The sequence below is a fragment of the Thunnus maccoyii genome, chromosome 9 (genome assembly GCF_910596095.1).
Source record: "Thunnus maccoyii chromosome 9, fThuMac1.1, whole genome shotgun sequence".
Taxonomy (NCBI): domain Eukaryota; kingdom Metazoa; phylum Chordata; class Actinopteri; order Scombriformes; family Scombridae; genus Thunnus; species Thunnus maccoyii.
In genome coordinates this window covers 1151013-1173512 of record NC_056541.1, presented here as the reverse complement: position 1 = coordinate 1173512, position 22500 = coordinate 1151013, and the positions used below count along the sequence as shown (strand labels likewise).

Sequence of the window (22500 nt, the reverse complement as noted above, 5' to 3'; positions counted from 1 at the left end):
AAAATAAAGCATCAGTACACAGTGTACACACTACAGAGTCAGTATGTTGTATAACAAACACAGAGGTCAAAGGTCAGAGGTCACTGGAACAACCCTGCAGTTGACCTCAGAGAGAAGCGAGCAGCTGATGTCTCACAGCTGCCCGACTTTTAAAACGCTGATCTTCTTCTTCTTCTTCTTGTAAAAAGTTCACTCTGCTCTCCACCTGTAGAGCTGGCTGAAGCACGTGACTGAACGCGGAAGCGGAAACAGAGCAGCGAGTTGCCAACAGCTGAGCAGCGGCAGAGATCCTCTATGAAGAAGATGAACCACTCGGTAGTTTAAAACACAGCCGATCTCCAGAAACACTCAGCTGATATTAATTATACCTGATAAATTGTCTCATTAACAAAATTGACTTTGTTTTTTATTATTTATTTTATTATAAAAACGAGGAAACATAAACACATTAACAAAAACTAGATTATTCAAGTCTTTATAAGGAAAACAACAGCTTAGATGTGAATAATAATACTTTGACTTTGTCTTGTTTTTGCATTTTTTTCATTTATTTACTGTGAAAATATTTACAACACAAGTCTATGATGTCATCATGTTTCTGTTTATATGTTTTTATGAACAATAAATGTACAAAATTACTGCAAAGAACTTCTCACGTATTTCTGCTTAAACTACAATTAAATGATGTGAAGAAATATATAAATGACAAACAGATGGATTTTCTGTGAGCGTGCTGTCATTGTTTTCTTATTTGTTTCATGTAAGAACTTTATTTGACATTTGATTGATTGATTGATTGATTTCATGGATAACAAACACAAAAAACAAAACTCATTTCCAACATGGCCGCAAGTTAAAAAACAAAGAAGCATAAAGAAGTACAACACATCACCACAGTTTAAAAAATAAAATATAATAATAATAGAATATATTATTATCAATAACAACATAAATCCCAGAAAAATAGGAACAAACTAGAAATGATTAAACAAAAATAAATGAATAAGTAAATACATATATAAAGGAATCAATAAAAATTAAACAAAAATACTTTTACATTTAAAATTAAATAACTACAATGACGCATTATAACATATACTGTTTACATAGTAAGACTCATATTCAATCACCTGTTTTTAATGCTTTAATGAACAGTAAACTTACAAACAACAGTACGTCGACCATGGTATTAAAAACCTGAGAAAACAAACAAAAGTAAAAAACAAAACAAACCCGTACAATAAAACTATTAAAAATAAGAAAATGAGTGTATATATACATAAATTGTAAATAATACACGTAACAAATAAAGTTAAAAAAGATAAATTAACATAAATTGGTCAATTTAACTGAAAGGTTATTACATTCAGAGTCTAATCATTTGTAAAATTGATATTCAATCACTTCTATATGAATAAATACAATAAGTCCAATCTGTTTTACATTTACAACAATTAAAAATGAACACCAAATCAAGCGCATACCCATTCACACAAAAAATAATAATGATAAAAAAATAGAAATAAAAATAAAGAGTTGAACATCAGTTGTCCAGCTGCACGCTGCTGAGAAAAGCCACAGTAGTGATTCAGTGATCTCAGGTCAAAGTCAATTAAACAAGATTACTTTCACAATCCATTTAAAAATTAAATAAACAACTAAATGACTCATTATAACAGACTTTGTTTCCATAGTAAGACTCATTGTATGTCTCGTCACTGAACTCTACTTCCTCATGGTTTCTGAAACTGTGGGCAGAGTGAGGCCTCTCGCCTCTCACTGCTCTCTGACGGCAGCTTCAGCACAGCTAGCAGCGCGAGCTAATCCGGCTAAAAGCTAACGGCTAACGGCTAGCTATGATGGCGGAGCTGGTGCAGGGACAGGCCTCGATGAGCCAGCCGGGGCTGAAGTCAGACGGCCTGGCCGACGTGTTACAGAGGGCCCGGCAGGTAACAACTACACTGGGGCTCACTGGGGCTCGCTCCGGGCCGAACCGGGCCGTTTAGACCGAGCCAAAGCACTTTTATTCGGATTCGCTCGTGTTGAGCTGCTGCTACTAACTTCTGCTCCGTCAACACACACACACACACACATACACACATACACACACACAGAGACACACACACTCACACTCACACACACACACTCACACAGGCTAACATGCTAACGGGCTCGGAAAGCTGTCCGGAGTTGGACTTGTTGTGGCCGGTTTTTGCGCACTTTGTCCGGGCTGACACGGTCCGGGAGTTAGTTTGGGGGAGTTTGTGGAGCTGTCACCCGGAGGGGAGCGCGGTGGGACCGGGGGGGAAGGTGGAGGAGTGGTGGGGGGGTGGGGGGCAGGACAGAAGTTTTGCCACACGTGTCACTGAGGGGAGACAACCTGTTGGGCTGCGAGGCAGAAACACGGTGAAAAAGCAGCGAGCAGGACACAAACTCACGACTTGTTCCTCTGCTTTAATCTGCCACTAACCGTCCCCAGCAGGCCGGGGGGAGAGGAGAGTTCAGACTGAGTGTAAAGCCTCATCCAGCAGCTAATGAGAGTTGCCCCCCCACCCCTCCTCCCCTCCCTCCTTATAGGCTGCTGTTTACTGTAAGTTGGTTAGAAACTAGGCTGGCGTTATGCAACAGCTCCACGGCCATATACAGCCGGCTGGAGGTGTGTCTGCCTCGTATAGACACCCAGAGGACATTTACCCTCCTCACGGTGTTCCTGGTCTGTGTGGAGGAGATGTGCCGGTAAACCGTTTCTACCGCACACCGCGATCCAACATGCTGATGGGATCAATACTGTCATTATATTTACCAGTAGAGCTGCCCACCACCAGAGATCCTCCTGGGTGACAAGTAGTTGTTAGTTTAAGCCGTAAGTCGACTAGTCGGTGCACTTTTATGTTATTTTAATTATATTTTTGGGGGCATCAGAAAATGTTTTGCATCCCAGAGCTGAAAAACAACATTATAAGTAACATTATTAACACTGTTGTACATTACAGAGAAATAAAAAACTGTAATAATGAGCGCACGCACAAAGTGAGGTCGGTTTCCTGTTTCAGTCCTGTGGGTCAGATCGTTCCATTAAATCTCTGGTTTTAGGCGGCGTCCCTGCAGGAAAGTGCCGAAGCAAACAGATATTTCCAGAAGAACAGCCGACCTGGTCGCTGACTGAGTGATGAAGTTACTACTGGTCGGCCAGGCCGCCTTCGGCCAGTAGTAACTCCTGGTACTAATTTATTTACCCTTTTAAACATGAATTTAAGTGTTTACAGCCAGCAGATATAACTTACTACAAAGTTCTCACACTCCAGGAATAAACTCCAGTTGATCAGTTTCATCTGGAGAGAAAATCAGTCTCAGAGACACTGAGCTGCATTTAAAGTGGTTTCCAGTCAGCTGTCTTCAACTCTGACCAGTTTGCTTCTGTTCACAGAGTTTAAACAGTTTGTGATCAGAGAGAACAACAGTGTGAAGTCATTTAACTGTATTTTAGCACTAATAGGATTTCAGGAAACGTCGATTATCGTGATAATACCGTTTACGTTTTTATTTTACAATAATCATAGCGTGCAAATTTGACACCAGCACACAGACACCTGGATCCATCCCTGATTTACATGATTCAAGATCATGACATTCAAACCACGTGTGTGACATGAAACTGAAATATTTGCACATCGTATGAATCACTGAGGTTATTGCAGCTCACATCCAGCCGAGAAACTACAGCTTCTACATTACTAACTAACGTCTTTTACACAGTCGCCTTTAATGTTTAATTTACAAACTGTTCTTCTTCTAGTTCAACAGTGTGTGAGTGAGATGTTCAGATGGTCTCATCAGTCTCATGTCTGTGTTCAGAGCAGAGTTCGAGTCAGGACGTGGTTAGCCTAGTTTAGCACAAACACTGGAAGCAGGTGGAAACTGTTAGCATGGCTCAGTCCAAATCCACTGAGGACCAAACATGTAGATCAGTGTTTCCTACAGTCCAAGACGACGTCCTCAACACAAAGATCTTCAGTTTACTGTCACAGAGGAGGACAGGAGGAAAAAAAAACAGAAAATATTCACATTTAAGAAGCTGGAATAGAATTTTAAAAGAGAATTTTAGTATTTTTTTCTGAAAAAAATGACTCTAAACGATTAAACGATTAAGTAATTGGTGATTAATTTTCTGTCAGTTGCTGTAGTTTCATGTGATTATTTTTATAGAGTTGGTGCTCTGCATCTTTTACATTTACTAATAATAACTAATAAGATCAATAATGATTGTGTTGTGTTCAGTGTCCCCATAAACCACCACAGTCAGAGTTTCCTGCGGTCACATGACAAAAGTGGGGAAAAAAAAGTCTCTTAATTGATTGACTTTGTAACAATTATGATTTGGTCATTTATCAGTAAAAACTAACATTCAACTACAACATCTCCCATGAGTCTCAACCACAGAGACTCAGATGTTATTGTTGATACTCGTTTATGTCAGAAAACCTCAGACAGACGTTTTCTACCCGTCTACTCGATAATGAGAGAATCTGATGGTAAAATCGTTATTTAACAATCCGGGTTATAACACGAATGTTATAGAAATTATAGAAACAATTCATTAGCCCAAATGTTTCAGGGGAAATGAAAAGATGTAAACATAATATATAGTTTCTACCCAACGTTCAGAGATTTTTTTAGCCTCAAATGTGACTGAAAAGAAAAGACGACAAACATTTAAAATGTTTATTGCTGCAAGACGACGACTGAAGAGAACAATCTTTCTAACAAATGCCAAAAAAACCTGATCATAACATCCAGAGAATATAATAATATATATATATATAATATATTCAGGGGAAACACAGCAGAGAGCATGTTTTAATCAGTTTTAATTAGTGAGGAAATAGTGCAAAATCACAATGATTAATCAGTAAACAGGAAGTTAATCTGCAACTATTACGATCAGCAAATAATTTTGTAATTTTTTTAAGAGAAAATGCCAAAAAATTCGATGTTTGAGCTTCTCAGATGTAAAGATTTCAAGCTTTTCAGCGTCATATATGATCATAAACTGAATATCTTTGATTTTGGAACATCTGAAGACGTCAACATGAACTTCTTCACTGTTCTGATATTTTATAGATGAAGCAATTAATTGAGAAAATAATCGTTAGATTAATCGACAATGACAATAATTGTTAGTTGCAGCCTTAAAACACTCATCAGTAACTATATTTATAAGGAGAAGAGATGTCATTCAGATTGATTGATTGATGAGTCAGAGCAGCGTCACAACGTCAGGAAAGAAAACCTTCAGTGTTTTTACAGGATGGGAGAAGTTGAGACTCACAGATTTAGAGCTCCAATAATTAATCGATTGACAGGAAATTAATCTGCAACTATTTTGTTAATTGAATCACAATTTAAGGCTTTTCTTTGTCATTCATGACAGTAAAATTAATGTTTTGGGGATTTGAGCTGTTTGACATAACAAGACGTCACTTTGACTCTCGGAAATTATAAAGATCATTTTTCTTGATTTTCTGATATTTTATAGACAAAACGATGAAACAAGATTAATCGATGAGGGAGCGTAATGATTAGTTGCAGCCTTAGTGTGATTGTCAGACACCAGACTTTGATTGTGTTTTGCTCGTCGTTGTCAAACGTTGTATTTATTTATATGACATGACGTCCTGTCGTCTCTTCCTGTGTTTGTCACAGTTGTGCAGACTCAGAGAGATTTCTTCATGTAACTTAATGGCAGGAGATCAATGAGCCAGGACTGAAGATAACGATTTCTAACATGATTGATTGCAGTCCTGTTGTGTCATCAGAGTGAGTCTGCAGGTGTGAACAGGTGTGAACTAGGCCGACCCATAAAGCAGCTGATATTAACTCAGATATATCGTATCATCTCAGCGTACATGTTGGCTGATAAATGACGAGAGAAGTACAGGAATGCCAAAGATGTGTTTTGGAACAATGTCGCTGTTCTCAGGCTGCTAATAATCGTTATTTTATTAATGGATTAAAAATCATAAACATTTCTTCAAATAATCACATTTGAGAAACTGCAACCAGTTTGTTTTGGAAATGTTGCTTTAAAGGACTCATATTCTGCACGTTTCCAGCTCTATATTTATATTCTGGGGCTCTACTGGAATATCTTTGCATGATTTCCAGTTAAAAACTCCTTATTTATCTTCTACTGGTCCTTTATGCAGCCCCTCAGTTCAGCCTCTGTCTGAAACAGGCCGTTTTAGCTCCTGTCTCTTTAAGGCCCGCCTCCTGATGAGCCCAGTCTGTTCTGATTGGTCAGCTTCAGGAAGCTTCCTCCGGCTCCAGAGGCTACGTAAACAAACTATAGTAGCAGGATTTCACTTCTTTTTCTCCTTCTTTACTCCAAATGTCAACTTCTCAAATCCATCCGTACATGTTGGAGCTGAACAACACATGGAAACACCTTAGCAACCACCTTAGCAACCACCGTAGCAACCAAGGCTATAAAGCGGAGGGACATTTATGAGCAGGTGCGACGAGCCAAGTCAAGTTTTGGAGCTTTGACCATGTTTAACATCTGACATCAGAGTAGGAAATAAATAACAGAAAACCACAAAAAGCTGAATATGTCCCTTTTTTAAAAATGACTAAAACGCTTATTCGATTGTGAAAATAGTGGCTGATTAATGTTGTCGATCAATTGATCGTTGCAGGTCTACACTGTTCTATAGTTTGTCCTCCACAGTTTAGTTTTCAGCTGTAAAACATCTAAATGTGAATGTTTGTTGACTTCATGTCTTTCTGCTGCTCTCCTCTTTATCATGAAGACACTCAAGGTCACATCCTCCCTGCCTCTTCGTGTGTGTGTGTGTGTGTGTGTGTGTGTGTGTGTGTGTGTGTGTGTGTGTGTGTGTGTGTGTGTGTGTGTGTGTGTGTGTGTGTGTGTGTGTGTTGGCAGTATCTCAGTGTGTTCTCCAGTCAAGGTGAGGTCAGCTAGTTGCTACAAGCTAATAGCTGTGAATGGGTTGTAGTGCCATTGACTCAGTGCAGTAAACAGACAGACAAGAAAAACCTGAACAGCCCTGAAAAAACACATCTGCCAGAACACGCGAGACGCCAATAACTGGAGCTGAAACATGAAAACATCACGGATTTCCAGCAGCTTCGTGACATTTCTGTCAGTTCTCAGGATGAAAGAGCGAGGGTTCTTCCCAAAGCTGCCATTTTGAAAAAGAAGCAACATAAGCTGTGATCAATCAAAGTCAAAGGGCTTAATTGGCACGAACGCAGTCATAGACACCTACCTTCATGTATGTAATAAATACCAATACTGTCCCTTTTACTACTAAATACATTTTTAAAAAGCATCCGTTACTTCTGTAATAAACTATCACTCTGTTTTTATTGTTGCTCTGTTTAAAACTTCAGAAGGCATTTCTTTGTAACGGCTCGGTAATGACTGATGTAGGACTCAACACAAAGTTTAGGAACTTGACTTGTTGGTCTTGACTCAGGACTTGAGGCTTGAGGTTTGTGTGTGACTTACAGAACAGAAATAGTTCCCTTCTGGTTCTCACTGTTTGCACTGTTTCCTGTTTCTCTGAGCTACGTTCTGGTGTTACAGCTGTTTTTGTTTCTGTCTGTTTGTTTCAGATGGTGGGTAAGATGGGCGGAGAAGCCATGTCCCACCTTAACAGCTCCTCAGGAAGTGTGGAACCCTCGCTGTACTACCCCGGCCAGAAACGCCCCGGAGAGGACGGAGGTGAGGAAGGGGAACCTTAAACTGAGCTAGAACCTGTAACCTGAGCTACGACCTTTAACCTGACCTAGAACCTTTAACCTGACCTAGAACCTTACACCTGACCTAGAACCTTTAACCTGACCTAGTACCTTTAACCTGAGCCAGAGCCTTTAACCTGAGCTAGAGCCTTTAACCTGAGCTAGAGCCTTTAACCAGAGCTAGAACCTTAACCAGAGCTAGAACCTTAACCTGAGGTAGGACCTTTAACCTGAGGTAGGACCTTTAACCTGACCTAGGACCTTTAACCTGAGCTAGAACCTTTAACCTGAGCTAGAACCTAAACCTGAGCTAGAACCTTAACCTGAGCTAGAACCTTAACCTGAGCTAGGACCTTTAACCTGAGCTAGGACCTTTAACCTGAGCTAGAACCTTAAGCAGAGCTAGAACCTTAACCTGAGCTAGAACCTTAACCTGAGCTAGAACCTTAACCTGAGTTAGAACCTTAATCTGAGCTAGGACCTTTAACCTGAGCTAGGACCTTTAACCTGAGCTAGAGCCTTTAAGCAGAGCTAGAACCTTAACCTGAGCTAGGACCTTTAACCTGAGGTAGGACCTTTAACCTGAGCTAGGACCTTTAACCTGACCTAGGACCTTTAACCTGAGCTAGAACCTTTAACCTGAGCTAGAACCTAAACCTGAGCTAGAACCTAAACCTGAGCTAGGACCTTAACCTGAGCTAGGACCTTTAACCTGAGCTAGGACCTTTAACCTGAGCTAGAACCTTAAGCTGAGCTAGAACCTTAAGCTGAGCTAGAACCTTAAGCTGAGTTAGAACCTTAACCTGAGCTAGGACCTTTAACCTGAGCTAGGACCTTTAACCTGAGCTAGGACCTTAAGCAGAGCTAGGACCTTAAGCAGAGCTAGGACCTTAAGCAGAGCTAGAACCTTAAGCAGAGCTAGAACCTTAACCTGAGTTAGAACCTTAACCTGAGCTAGGACCTTAACCTGAGCTAGGACCTTTAACCTGAGCTAGAACCTAAACCTGAGCTAGAACCTTAACCTGAGCTAGAACCTTAACCTGAGCTAGGACCTTTAACCTGAGCTAGAACCTAAACCTGAGCTAGAACCTTAAGCACAGCTAGAACCTTAACCTGACCTAGAACCTTAACCTGACCTAGAACCTTAACCTGAGCTAGGACCTTTAACCTGAGCTAGGACCTTAAGCAGAGCTAGAACCTTAACCTGAGCTAGGACCTTTAACCTGAGCTAGGACCTTAACCTGAGCTAGAACCTTAAGCAGAGCTAGAACCTTAAGCAGAGCTAGAACCTTAAGCAGAACTAGAACCTTAACCTGAGCTAGAACCTTAACCTGAGCTAGAACCTTAACCTGAGCTAGAACCTTAACCTGAGCTAGAACCTTAAGCAGAGCTAGAACCTTAACCTGGGCTAGAACCTTAAGCAGAGCTAGAACCTTAAGCAGAGCTAGAACCTTAACCTGAGCTAGAACCTTAAGCAGAGCTAGAACCTTAAGCAGAACTAGAACCTTAACCTGAGCTAGAAACTTAACCTGAGCTAGAACCTTAACCTGAGCTAGAACCTTAACCTGAGCTAGAACCTTAAGCAGAGCTAGAACCTTAAGCAGAGCTAGAACCTTAACCTGAGCTAGAACCTAAACCTGAGCCAAAACCTTTAACCTGAGCTAGAACCTTTAAGCAGAGCTAGAACCTTAACCTGAGCTAGGACCTTTAACCTGAGATAGAACCTAAACCTGAGCTAGAACCTTTAAGCAGAGCTAGGACCTTTAACCAGAGCTAGGTACTGTAACCCGAGCTACAGCTTGCCACAGGGAACCTTTTATTTGATCTAGATCCATTTCTTAAACTGAAAGCCTGACCTAGAACCTTTTCATTTGACCAGGAGCTTTTAACTTGGGCCAGAACCTTTTCATCTGATCTAGAACCTTCTACTTAAATAAAACCTTTTCTCCTCTAACCTACAATGTTTAACCTGAGCTGGACCTGTAGACCTAATTTAGAGCCTTTCCACCTGACCTAAACCCTTCAGCTGAGCTAGAACCTTTTCCCCAGAACCAGAACTTTTATCCCACAGTAGAACCTTGTCACATGACCTAGCACCTACAAACTGAGGTAGAACCATCTATCTTGAGGCTTTTTACCTGACTTAGAGTCAATAAAGAACTGAATATACATTTTTCATTAGCTTTTTTAGTTTTAGTTAAATATAATTTATTTTAGATGATTTTGGTTTCACATTTAAACTCTAAATTTATTCAGATAAAATAATTTCAGGTGAGATGAGTGGGTTTTTTTTCCTGCTGTAGAGAAAGTCAGACTCTTTGTGACTCGTACGACAGGTTTGAACTTGTGAATTTCATTCAAACCTCCAGAAACAAATTCTCTTCAATCACTGTCACTGAATAACGAATCTGGTTGTACAAGTGCTTCTTACACAAGGCCTTTTGTCAGTTTGGGTCTGCGTAGCGAATTTATTCACAAAAAGAAAATATAGGGTTGTGAAGTGTGAAGAACAGCTGGTTCCAGAAATGTTTTTCCTCATTCTGCATTCTTATTTCAGATATTTCTTTAATTGATCTCCTCGATGTTATTGAACATAGAAACTGATGACTCTCCTGGTTAACGTGACGATCCTGCAGGTTTATATTCTGACACCAGTTCACATCATTTACACTTCGTTTCAGATGAATCACATTTTGTCTGTGATTCAGGCAGACAGCTAATAATACTACAGTACCCACGAGCCTCGGCTGCCGTTGCTATGGAGAAGAAGCCGGTCAGAGCATTGTAACTCAAAACACTCCGTCGCTGAAGGTGTGAACGAAACATGTCGCCATGGTTACCGAATTCACTCAAAGTGACCCAGAAAGTTTTCTCAACATCGTAATCTTTAGCTTCTGCCGGCCGTTAGCAGCCCATGTGACCAAATTCTAAGCTCTGATTGGCTGTTTGTTGCTGAAATGCACCGTAGGAGTCGTATATCTAACTTCTACCCCGAAATCTTTCTGTCCACAGGCTCGTAGCTTCAACTCTTCGTCAAAGATTCAGATGTTTTCTAACACAGAACGTTTCCATCTGAACGTAAATTTCAGAAAATCGATAAAAGAAAAATGTGAATTGTTTGTTTCCATCCACGACTGTTTAGTGAATATGAATATTTGAGCTCATCTCAGTAAACAGTTGGTGCTGATTCTCCTGTCGACTGATGTAATGAACAGAACGACAGTTCTGCTGCTGCTAATAAAAATACAAGTGTTGTGTTTTTTTTTTGTGCTGCAGCAACACGAGCGTCAATCAGGACTCACTGTTAGTTCGTCTCCATCAGATCACTAATACTGGTGCATTCATGTCTAATCTCTGCCTCTCTCTCTCAGTAGGTAACCAACTAGCAGCCATGGGGCATCAAAGGTACGACCAGCAGTTTGTATTGATTACACACACACACACACACACACACACACACACACACACACACACACACACACACACAGCAGGGCAGCTCAGATAATGACGTGTGTTCAGCATCATACTCTGGTTTGCTAATAGACATGAATGTGTGTGTGGAGGTGTAACAGTAGAAAAGTGTTATAGATCTGTCCTCCTACAGTCTGCATCAACATAATCACTTATTGACACACACATGTGATCAGGATGTTAAAGTGTGTGTGTGTGTGTGTGTTGCAGGGTAATCACAGAGGATTACAAGGTCCCCGACAGGATGGTGGGCTTCAGTAAGTATGACCTCTGACCTCTCACTCCTTCCCGCTGGTCCGTCCAATCAGATGAAGATGAAACGGTCAGGATGGATCTGGATCTGTTCATTTTAAATAATTTATGCCTTTCATATCATTTTTTTTTTTGGGTTACATCTAATCCAGAAACTGAGTCAGAACCTCTAAATCTGATCTAGAACCTTTAAATCTGATCTAGAACCTTTAAATCTGAACTAGAACCTTTAAATCTGATCTAGAACCTTTAAATCTGATCTAGAACATTTAAATCTGATCTAGAACCTCTAAATCTGAACTAGAACCTTTAAATCTGATCTAGAACCTTTAAATCTGATCTAGAACCTCTAAATCTGAACTAGAACCTTTAAATCTGATCTAGAACCTCTAAATCTGATCTAGAACCTTTAAATCTGATCTAGAACCTTTAAATCTGAACTAGAACCTTTAAATCTGATCTAGAACCTCTAAATCTGATCTAGAACCTTTAAATCTGAACTAGAACCTTTAAATCTGATCTAGAACCTCTAAATCTGATCTAGAACCTTTAAATCTGAACTAGAACCTTTAAATCTGATCTAGAACCTTTAAATCTGAACTAGAACCTTTAAATCTGATCTAGAACCTCTAAATCTGATCTATAACCTTTAAATCTGATCTAGAACCTCTAAATCTGAACTAGAACCTTTAAATCTGATCTAGAACCTCTAAATCTGATCTAGAACCTTTAAATCTGATCTAGAACCTTTAAATCTGAACTAGAACCTTTAAATCTGATCTAGAACCTTTAAATCTGAACTAGAACCTTTAAATCTGATCTAGAACCTTTAAATCTGAACTAGAACCTTTAAATCTGATCTAGAACCTTTAAATCTGATCTAGAACCTTTTCCCCAAGAACTAGAAGTGAACACTGCAATATTTAAATTGGTTTTTTTTTTAGAATTTACAGCATTTCCACTCAGGTTTTTTATGCATAAATGAGATATTTAGATTGAACAGAAATGAAATGTGTCTGTCTGCTCCAGTTATCGGTAGAGGAGGTGAACAGATCACCAGGATCCAGCTGGAGTCTGGCTGCAAGATCCAGATTGCTGCAGGTGAGTCTCTCTCTATATATTTATTTTTTTTAAATATGTAAAAGTAAAATGATTTGGCTGTACGACTGCTCCTGCTGCTTCTGTTCTCTGATTGGATTCTTGTTCTGAAAGTGTAAAGTTGGACACAGTTTAACCAGAAACAGCAGAAGGAGCAGCTGGTTGTGTCTCACAGAAACAAGCAGGCAGCGTGTTGAAATACTGAAGGTAAACAGTTGAAACCCTTTGTGCCAAACATGTGAATGACTGTGTTTGTACTGGTGTGTGTGTGTGTGTGTGTGTGTGTGTGTGTGTGTGTGTGTGTGTGTGTGTGTGTGTGTGTGTGTGTTTGTGTGTGTGTGTGTGTGTGCAGACAGCGGAGGTCTGATGGAGCGGCCGTGTTCTCTGACTGGAACTCCAGAGAGCATCGAGTGAGTCTCCTCTGATGATGTCACATCACCTGATGATGTCACACCCTCACCTCCACCTGCTGCTCACTGTGTATGTGTGTGTGTGTGTGTGTGTGTGTGTGTGTGTTTACAGACAAGCTAAGCGGCTGCTGGTCCAGATCGTGGATCGCTGCAGGAACGGTCCAGGTTTCCACGGCGATGGGGAGGGCGGCGCTTCGGTGCAGGAGATGCTGATCCCAGCCAGTAAGGTGGGGCTTGTGATTGGTCGAGGAGGAGACACCATCAAGCAGCTGCAGGTAGAGTGTCTGACAGTGTTCTGTGTTTTGATTGGCTGTTAGCAGGATGCAGCTTTGTCATTCGCTGCCCACACGCTGTAAGTGTGTGCAGTGTGTTTTAATTGCGGTTTTAGGTGAAATAGAGCTGAAGACAAACCAATAAATAAAATCTAAATTAAATAAACTCAAAATGCGTTTGGTTTATTGCTCCTTCAGTTGGATGTTTGTGCAGAGTTTCATTTCATTTCATTTTTCATTTTTCTTTAGTTTTTAGCAGGAAAAAGCAGAGCCGTGTAAAACCAGTACCAGCTGTGGGTTTGACTTTCCTGCCGTCCCACAGTGAAGACAAAACCAATAAAAATGTAAAACAATACAAGCAGATGATAAAAGTTAAGTTAGACAAAGAATATTCTTTGTGTATACGGGCTGAAACCTATTTTTAAGAGTAGAATACAAGTCAGACTGATTCAGAGGGAACAGTAAGTTGATTATTGAGATGTTTGTTCAGGAAAATGATCTTAAACCACAGTTGTTATTAAAAGCGGTTATTGGCTTCAGTTCATTTCTAATAGCTCTGGTTCTTTATTGAGTTACGTCTTGGCAAAATAGAACAAAGAGAAAAAGGAGGAAGATGACAGTATAGTTAATAGTGAAATTAATACCACTGAGTTCTCTGTAATTATGAGAATTTGGTGATTTAGACGGTTGAAGTGCTGCACAGCAGTGATGTTGCTTCAAACAGTTCTGAGGTTGCAAAAAAACCAAATCAGGAGACAGCAGGACATTATTGAAAGTACGATGGCTGAAGATACGTGATAGAAACAGGAAGTGTAAAACATGGTCTGATCTGACTGTAAGCATGTTTTCTCTCTCTCTCAGTGATTGTTGGTTTAAAGCAGGTTGAAGTATTTGATCACGATAAAATGATATTTTGGCCTTTCACAGCGATGCCACAATTTTATTTCTGTGGATCTTCAGGACTGAGAGCTTTAAAAATGTAATGCTGTCAGTATTTATCTATCTGGACTGACCAGACTGAACTCTGTGCTCCTAATTACAGCTGCTTGACATCACACAATATATACTCTGGTTATCTAGCATAGTGTCATAAGTCATGTATTAAAGTTTGAAGCTGATACCATTAACGCCCTTGGAGGAGATAGTGTTTGTTCGGGGTCTAAAATTGGGGCAAAGTCTTATTTTGAAAGTCTGATTGTGGACTTCCTGTTGAATTTCGGTCAGGGGTGTCAGTGTATGATTTGTAGGTCTTGATGAGACAAATAATTTATTTTGGTTTTATCTCTCTACGACATTCCTACGGGCCATGGCGGCCATTTCGGTTACATAGGTGGCGCTAGAGAGCACATTTTGGCACTTTAGGGGTTAATTTTTACAATTTATCAAATTTTTCACCAGACCTGATGTGCGTGCCAAATTTGGTGAGTTTTTGAGCATGTTTAGGGGGTCAAATTTAGGGTTTAAGTGGCGTAATAATAAAGAAAGAAAGAGGCGAGGACCCTACTGTTTTACTGAAATCTGTGCTCCTAATTACAGCTGCTTGACATCACACAATATATACTCTGGTTATCTACTGATAGTTCAGAGCTCCAATCGATCAGCCTCATTTGTGTATGAAATGTTCTAAGTTGTGTCTTTTAGGGGTTTTAATTGTTTTCCTGGTAGTAAATACAAGAGAGTGGTCAGATAAGGCTGTATGGATGACCGTGATTGATCCGTGAATATCAGATCCAAAACTGAGCATCTTGTATTTCCAGTTCTATCTGATCTGTGATTCAGACCTTTAAAGGTTTGGAGGACTTATCATTCCAGTCTCAGTTCATGTCACCCAGTATAAGATGATTAAACCCACATTACACATCCACAGCGGTCCGTGTCTCCTCCGTCCAGAGCTGAGTTCAACAGGATTATAGAATAAATTATATGTTTCTCCTGTGAATTAATAAAACAGAAATTCACGTGCTTTTCCTGTTTTCGTCTTCAAATCGGCAATTGGGATAGAATTTAAACCGAAACCAGAAAACAACTTGTTCTTCACTTATATTGTTTTATCCATATTATCCGCCCCTACTGCATCTCTACAAAAACACTGTCATTGACTGTGCTCGCTATAGATAGATATAGATATAGATAGATAGATAGATAGATAGATAGATAGATAGATAATCAATTAAGTTACGCTGCTGTGTCTGGTGCGTAAATGAGCACAGCACCTGTCTTAATGGGGTGATCGCTGCATGTATTTAATAATCCTTCCTCAACCAGGAAACACTGTCAATTAACATTAATTAATATTAGATCCTAACTGGTCCTGTTTGCATGTCTGGAGATTTGAATAATAATCAATGATGTTACGCTGCTTTCCGTTTCCCTGTTGAGCTGCAGTGGAAGGATCAGAACAAAATGATATTGATGTGATATTAAATACTTGCAGGATCACTGACAGTAAGAGAGACTCTGCACAGCAGCGTCACTTTATTATTTAAATCACCAGACACGCGTTTATCCTGCTATCAAACGAGTCGAACAGACCCACAGCCGTAGAGTCATACTCATAGTCAGTAATATACGTGTGTGTTTGTGTGTTAGGAGCGGGCAGGGGTGAAGATGATGATGATCCAGGATGGTCCGATGCCGACAGGAGCTGACAAACCTCTTCGTATCTCTGGAGACCCATACAAAGTGCAGGTACTTCGACGTTTATGCTCTATACCTGTGAGGACCTTCACCGACTTAATAGGTTCTCTAGCTCTGAACCAAAACCACATCATACATCTGACACAGACTCTGGTCACCTCGTCTCCTCTTTCAGGCAGCGAGGGAGTTGGTGTTGGAGGTGATCCGGGAGAAGGACGGAGATTTCAGGTCGGGACGCAACGACTTCACCGCCCGACTGGGAGGAACCAGCCTGGATGTACGACTCACAAAACAAACGCACCTTAAATCTGTGTTTTTAGGAGGAAGATTCAGGTCTGATCTGTCTCCGTTCTCTCTCCAGGTTCCAGTTCCCAGGTTTGCTGTCGGCATCGTGATCGGCCGGAACGGAGAAATGATTAAGAAGATCCAGAATGACGCAGGAGTCCGAATCCAGTTTAAAGCAGGTCTGTTTACACCAGGATAATCCAGTTTAACTGTTCTGTTAACACCAGTATAATCCAGTTTAAAACTGGCTTTTTTACACCAATGTAACACACATTAAAATTAAAGCTGCAAGCAGCGTTGGTCAGGACCTCGCACTCTGGCCCGTCGGGATCAGATCATTTTGCTTTTTAAAAATGAGCGATATTTCTTACAGGTGTGGTGTGCTTTTATTTTGAAAGTTTGATTGACATGTGTACTGTCAGGTGTGTAGAGACAATAAGTAACTGCAGCTGGACACAGAAAAATACTCATATATTTGAATGGAGAGTGTGAGCGAACCCACACCTTTTTGAACATTTACTGCTTCCACATAGTTTTAGATACAAACTTCATTTGAACTTTAAATGAGTCACGAGACTTTGACCTACAAATCTTGAATTTACATGTTTTTTCTATCTTTTATTGTTTTTGAGATATTAGAGTGTGAGTTTTAAAGTCTTTTCTTGCTCCTCCTGTGATTTTATAATGAGTGTGTATTGCGGAATGTTTCACAGCACTGAGGGAGTGACATCACCAGGAGCAGTTGGAGAGGAGGATTTTAGAGTACGCTTCTTGTGAAATATCCTCATAAATCCCATGACTTTGACCAAATCTTACATTAAAAATCATATTTCAGTTGGAAATTTCATGGCGAATCCATTGATACAGGTTTGAAAGTGGTCAGACTTATAGTTTAGACGTCAGAAGCCTCTGTTTGACACAAAGTTCATGCCCATAGATTGCCTCCCCATTGGTTTACATTGTAAGGTGTGATGTGGCACTGCAACTTTCAGGGCTTATTAAATCCAAACTGTTCGAGTTATTACAAAGTTTTTAACAACTTTTTTCAGCATAGTGTCATAAGTCATGTATTAAAGTTTGAAGCCGATACCATTAACGCCCTCGGAGGAGATAGTGTTTGTTCGGGGTCCAAAATTGGGTCAAAGTCTTATTTTGAAATTGAGATCGCGGACTTCCTGTTGGATTTAGGTCAGGGGTGTCAGTGTATGATTTGTAGGTCTTGATGAGACGAATAATTGAGTTTTGGTTTTATCTCTCTATGACATTCCTACGGGCCGTGGCGGCCATTTCGGTTACATAGGTGGTGCTAGAGAGCACATTTTGGCACTTTAGGGGTTAATTTTTACAATTTATCAAATTTTTCACCAGACCTGATGTGCGTGCCAAATTTGGTGAGTTTTTGAGCATGTTTAGGGGGTCAAATTTAGGGTTTAAGTGGCGTAATAATAAAGAAAGAAAGAGGCGAGGACCCTACTGTTTTACAGTTTTACCTCCTCGGTCCCTAACTAGTATGTCTGTCAGCAGTATCATCCAACTGATCAGTTTACAGAGGGATTATTGAGATTAAAACTAGCCTGTTTAAATTGGTATAATCCAGTTTAAACTGGTGCATTTACACCAGAATAAACCAGTTTAAACTAGTTAATTTACAGCAGTTAGTTATTATTGAGTTTACTACTTGATAGGTTGCATGAAGAGTTGGCATCTCTGGTACAGCTTTAAACTGGTTCCAGTCTTATCTTACTAGTAGATATTTTAATGTCTGTATCAATAATCAGGTGTCTGCTGTGTGGAGTCCCTCAGGGGTCGGTCCTTGGACCCATCTGCTTCCTCTGGGTCATTTGTTCAGCCGTCATGTCGCTGTTATGCAGACGATACACAGATTTATTTTTAATAACCTGAATCAACCGTCCTCCCTCCGTGATTGCTCAGCTGCCACCAAAGATCGGTTGTCTCTTAATTTCCTCGACCTAAACCCTGCCGAGACAGAAGTTCTTTTAATTGGACCTGTTAACTCTGCAGTTTATCAGTTTATTGGTCCATTTCATTCAATTATCAATCCTACCACTAAGTCTTGGTATCGTCTTTGACCAGTACATGACTTTTGACCATCATGTCACTAAACTCGTCCAGTCCTGTTTTCTTCAGCTAAGAAATATCGTAAACATCAGATTTATCTTGTCTAACTTAACTAGAACCAGCCGTAGGTCCAGTGTTAGCCCTGTTCTTGCTTCCCTCCGCTGGCTTCCTGTAAAATACAGAATCAACTACAAGACAAGACCCTGCATGACCTCCAGTAACATCTCTGATCTCCTCCTTCCTCATTCCACTTCCCGACCACTTCGTTCCTCAAATCTCAGCCTTTTATTCTTCCTCTGCTCCTCTGCAGCTTTAGCTCCAACCGTCTGGAATCATCTTCAGCGATCCCTCAGTGTTTTTAAGCGGCTTCTAAAAACTGATCTTTTATAGACGAGCCTTTTACTTACTGACCTCTGACCTCTCTGTCCTCCAGATGATGGCATCAGTCCAGAGCGTGTTGCCATGGTGATGGGTCAGCCGGACCGCTGTCAGCATGCAGTCCACCTCATCAATGAGCTGATTCAGACCGCACAGGTAACACACACAAACACACACAAACACACACACACAGCCGGCACTAAACATTAATGATTCACACGACTCTCATCGTTTTGTGTTCGCTTGTTTTTGTAGGAGCGTGACGGTTTTGGCTCGGCCCTGCGGAGCGGGAGGGTCAGAGGTCGTGGTGATTGGACTATGGGCTCTCCCGGTCCTCTACAGGAAGTGACCTACACCATCCCTGCTGACAAGTGTGGCCTGGTCATCGGCAAAGGTAGGGCGGGCACACACACACCGCCGTCTGAGCAGCTGTTATTACAGTCAGAATGAGATCAGATCAGCTGAGTCCACATCTGGAGGTGGTTTGTGATTAGATCAGATGTGTAAAAAAAAATCTGTTAATCTGATCAATACACAAAACTCAACAATAAAATACACACAGAACAACACAAGACACAAAGATTAATAAATAATGATTCATTGACAAGCACCAGATCAGTGATGACCACAAGACTGACTCTTTAAAATCTGTTTCAACTGGAGTATCAAATGATCCCAGTAACGATCCAGCGGGCGTTAGATACCCGACAGGCAGCGTAGAACCCGCTCGACTCGTGTGGCTTCACCTCCTGTAATAATAAAACCTCGTCACAAACACAAACTGCTGCCTGGATTCACACAGTCCTGTAACCTGCAGCAGGTTATCAGCTGTTATCAAGCAGTAACCTCCGGGGCTGTAAAATGAAGCCAAACTGCAGTTCCTTGAACGACCACTTGAGGCTCCAAAGCGAGTCAATCATAGACCTCCATGTTAAAATGTCCAACTTTACAGCAGAAATAAACATGTTTACAGTCTGGTACAAACAACGGTTTTGGTCTCTGTAGCTAATTTCCTCTTTCATGACAACTGTACGGGGGGGGGATTTTTTTATAACTCACCCGTTTAAATTGTATTAAGTCGTAAAGTTCTGCGTAATGAAGGACATGGCTGCTTTGAGTGACAGGTCCGCCAGCCGCTAGGTGGCTTGTTTCAGCCATTCGGCCCGCCTCTTTGCCCATTTTTGATTGGCTGGGAGTTAGGCAGCGTCACGCACTGCCAAGATGGCGACGGCCGGAGCGGCTCGCTTTGAGCTTCAAAACCGCTCTTCAGAAACCAACGGATGTCGTCACGGTAACTACGTCCATATTTACATACAGTCTGTGGTTATTATCTACATTATGTTGTGACTAAAAGTAACCTTTATGCGCACATTGTAATAACTAATTTTCACGTTTTTTTTGGCTCTTTAACTGTAGTTTGGACTCGGTGGCTGTTAGTTGTCGTATCAGCATGTTGATAAAGATGATGTAATAAACCTCAGTCTCATCTGTTCAAAGAGTTTTATGTTTGTATTTTAGAGCTGCAACGATCAGTCAGTCTTTTACCAACTGTTTTGAGTCAAATGTGAATATTTTCTGGTGACAGTGAGCTGAATATTTTGGGGTCGTGTGCTGTTGATCCTCTTCTCCTTCCTGTAAGCTGAAGTGTCCTCGGACAAGATCCGAGTAGAAACCCCAGTGATGCCAGCAGCCTGCGTGGTAGATCAGTGTGTGAATGAAGCCGTTTATAAAAGACATTTTACAGACCAAACAACTAATCGATTAATTGTGAAAATAATCGACAGATTCATTGATAATGAAAATAATCGTTAGTTGCAGCCCATGACACATCATTTCTTCCTGATTTCCTAAACATTTCCAGGAAGTCTCCTAGAGTGATGTCATTTGGTACTGCTTATAGCTTCTTCATGATTCATTAAAGAAAACTAAATGAATGAATGTGTTGAATTGTGTATTTCCTGTTTGTAGGAGAGACCTGCTGCTCAGCACCCAACAAAAGCTAAACTCTCTAAATTACACAAGAAATTAATGGAATAGATTATTTGTAAATATATCAGCTGAACCTCATCTCCAGCCCTGTAAAATAAACCTTTTTATGGTCTTAAAAAGGTCTCGTAAAGGATTCATTGTTCATGTTAAAGACAAGACTGTTTGCTGCTGAAAATACTTCAATTTAAACATTTCAGACCCGAAAACAACGACGACGATGACGAAGACGAGGGTCAAAGATTCTATTTAAAAACCTCCTTAAAACCCATCAACCATTCATTCACCAGCCTGACTGTGTGTGTGTGTGTGTGTGTGTGTGTGAGTGTGTGTGTGTGTGTGTGTTGGGAGGTCAAGAGGGTCGACCAGCAGCTTCGAACATAAAAGCAACAGAGCAAAAGAAATGTCAAGTACCGAGTGTTTAGACACCATATGGTGTGTGTGTGTGTGTGTGTGTGTGTGTGTGTGTGTGTGTGTGTGTGTCGCAGGTTGTCCTCATGTCTAAACGCACACACACGCTTTCATTAAAGCCTGTTAATCACAGCAATTCATTAAGTATATATATATATATATATATATCTGATTATCTCGGTGAACTGAACATCTTTGTGTTTTAGAAACAGGAAACTTTTCCTGAACGCGTCTCTGTAGATTCATTCAGACAGAGAGTGAAATCACATCTCTCTCCACCTCATAAAAGCTCTATTAATGCTCTTCATTTGGTTAACAAAGAGTTAATGACCTCAGGATGCTCTGTTGTCTGGAGGAGGAGGAGGAGGAAGAGGAGGAGGAGGAGGAGGAGGAGGAGGAGGAGGAGGAGGAGGAGGAGGAGGAGGAGGAGGAGGAGGAGGAGGAGGAGGAGAGCTGCTCCCACCAACAACTGACTGCTTCTAGTTTCTTTTGTTTGTGTCAACGACTTCAAGGACGAGTTCACAATGTTTCAGATGTGTCTTAAACCAGCAGTCAGTCATCAAATGAACATTAAAGCTTCATGATGCACTGACGTCCTGGTTGATCTGAAGCTAATATGAAGCTTCAGCGTCCAAATGAGTCAAATCCAGTAGATATCTTTCAACGTTACAGTCTTTTTAGTGCCAAAGTTCCTCTTTTTGTTACTATACTTCCACCTGCAGCTCAACAGGGAAACACAAAGACTGTAAATGTGTCAGATATCCACTGATGTGATGAACTCAGACTGCTGAAGCTGAAGAGAAGCTTCACACAGACTTTTAACAACAGAGTTTGTGCTGCGAGTCGACACATCAGGATTAAAAGTTGCAGGTTTCATGAATCAGAGACGCAGGAACCCCCCCCCCCCCCCCCCGACCTGCAGCCTGTCAGTTTAGTTAATAATGAGATCAATAATGACTTTATGATTTATTTGTGTGTGTGTGCAGGTGGAGAAACCATTAAGAGTATTAACCAGCAGTCTGGAGCTCATGTGGAGCTGCAGAGGAACCCGCCCCCCTCCACCGACCCCAACACCCGGGTCTTCACCATCAGAGGCACCGCCCAGCAGATGGACCTGGCCCGCCAGCTCATAGACGACAAGATCGGGGTACGCAAAACAAACGCACCCTCAGAAGCCTTCTCTAAAAATAAAAATAAGACGACATTTTCAAGCACTTCATAGAGTTCATAAACCAGTTCATCAGCTCTGAGATTAATGGAGTCACTTCACACAATATAATAATAAAGTGCTGCTGCTTTACAAACATCCAGACTGTAATGAAATAAAGTACAGTCTGGATGTGTGGAACAGCAGGATGGTCTGGGTTCAGTCCCATCAGGACCTTCTGCTCAGTGACAGTCATGAGCATCAGTCTCCATTCATCCTCTCTGTGCTCCTCCAGGGTTCAGGTATTATGAGT

The 22500-nt window shown here is 40.9% G+C and overlaps 1 protein-coding gene across 2 annotated transcripts in view; it reads left to right on the top strand.

Moving 5' to 3' along the window:
- The first annotated feature begins 1781 nt into the window (after positions 1-1781).
- The window catches only part of LOC121903323 (far upstream element-binding protein 3-like), a 29730-nt gene continuing 9011 nt past the window's right edge, over positions 1782-22500 (top strand). Inside the window, exons 1-14 of one of the 2 annotated variants that reach the window (XM_042420238.1) lie at positions 1782-1949; positions 7636-7744; positions 11136-11166; positions 11443-11489; positions 12514-12585; positions 12935-12992; positions 13105-13267; positions 15854-15952; positions 16077-16178; positions 16263-16365; positions 18699-18799; positions 18899-19037; positions 22027-22187; positions 22483-22500. The exon at positions 22483-22500 is cut by the window's right edge and continues 53 nt beyond it. In XM_042420238.1, coding sequence (XP_042276172.1) covers positions 1857-1949; positions 7636-7744; positions 11136-11166; positions 11443-11489; positions 12514-12585; positions 12935-12992; positions 13105-13267; positions 15854-15952; positions 16077-16178; positions 16263-16365; positions 18699-18799; positions 18899-19037; positions 22027-22187; positions 22483-22500 — 1296 coding nt within the window. In that variant the 5' untranslated portion in view covers positions 1782-1856. Of the gene's footprint in view, positions 1950-7635; positions 7745-11132; positions 11167-11442; positions 11490-12513; positions 12586-12934; positions 12993-13104; positions 13268-15853; positions 15953-16076; positions 16179-16262; positions 16366-18698; positions 18800-18898; positions 19038-22026; positions 22188-22482 lie in introns of both variants that reach the window. The other variant, XM_042420237.1, reaches the window with a different exon arrangement.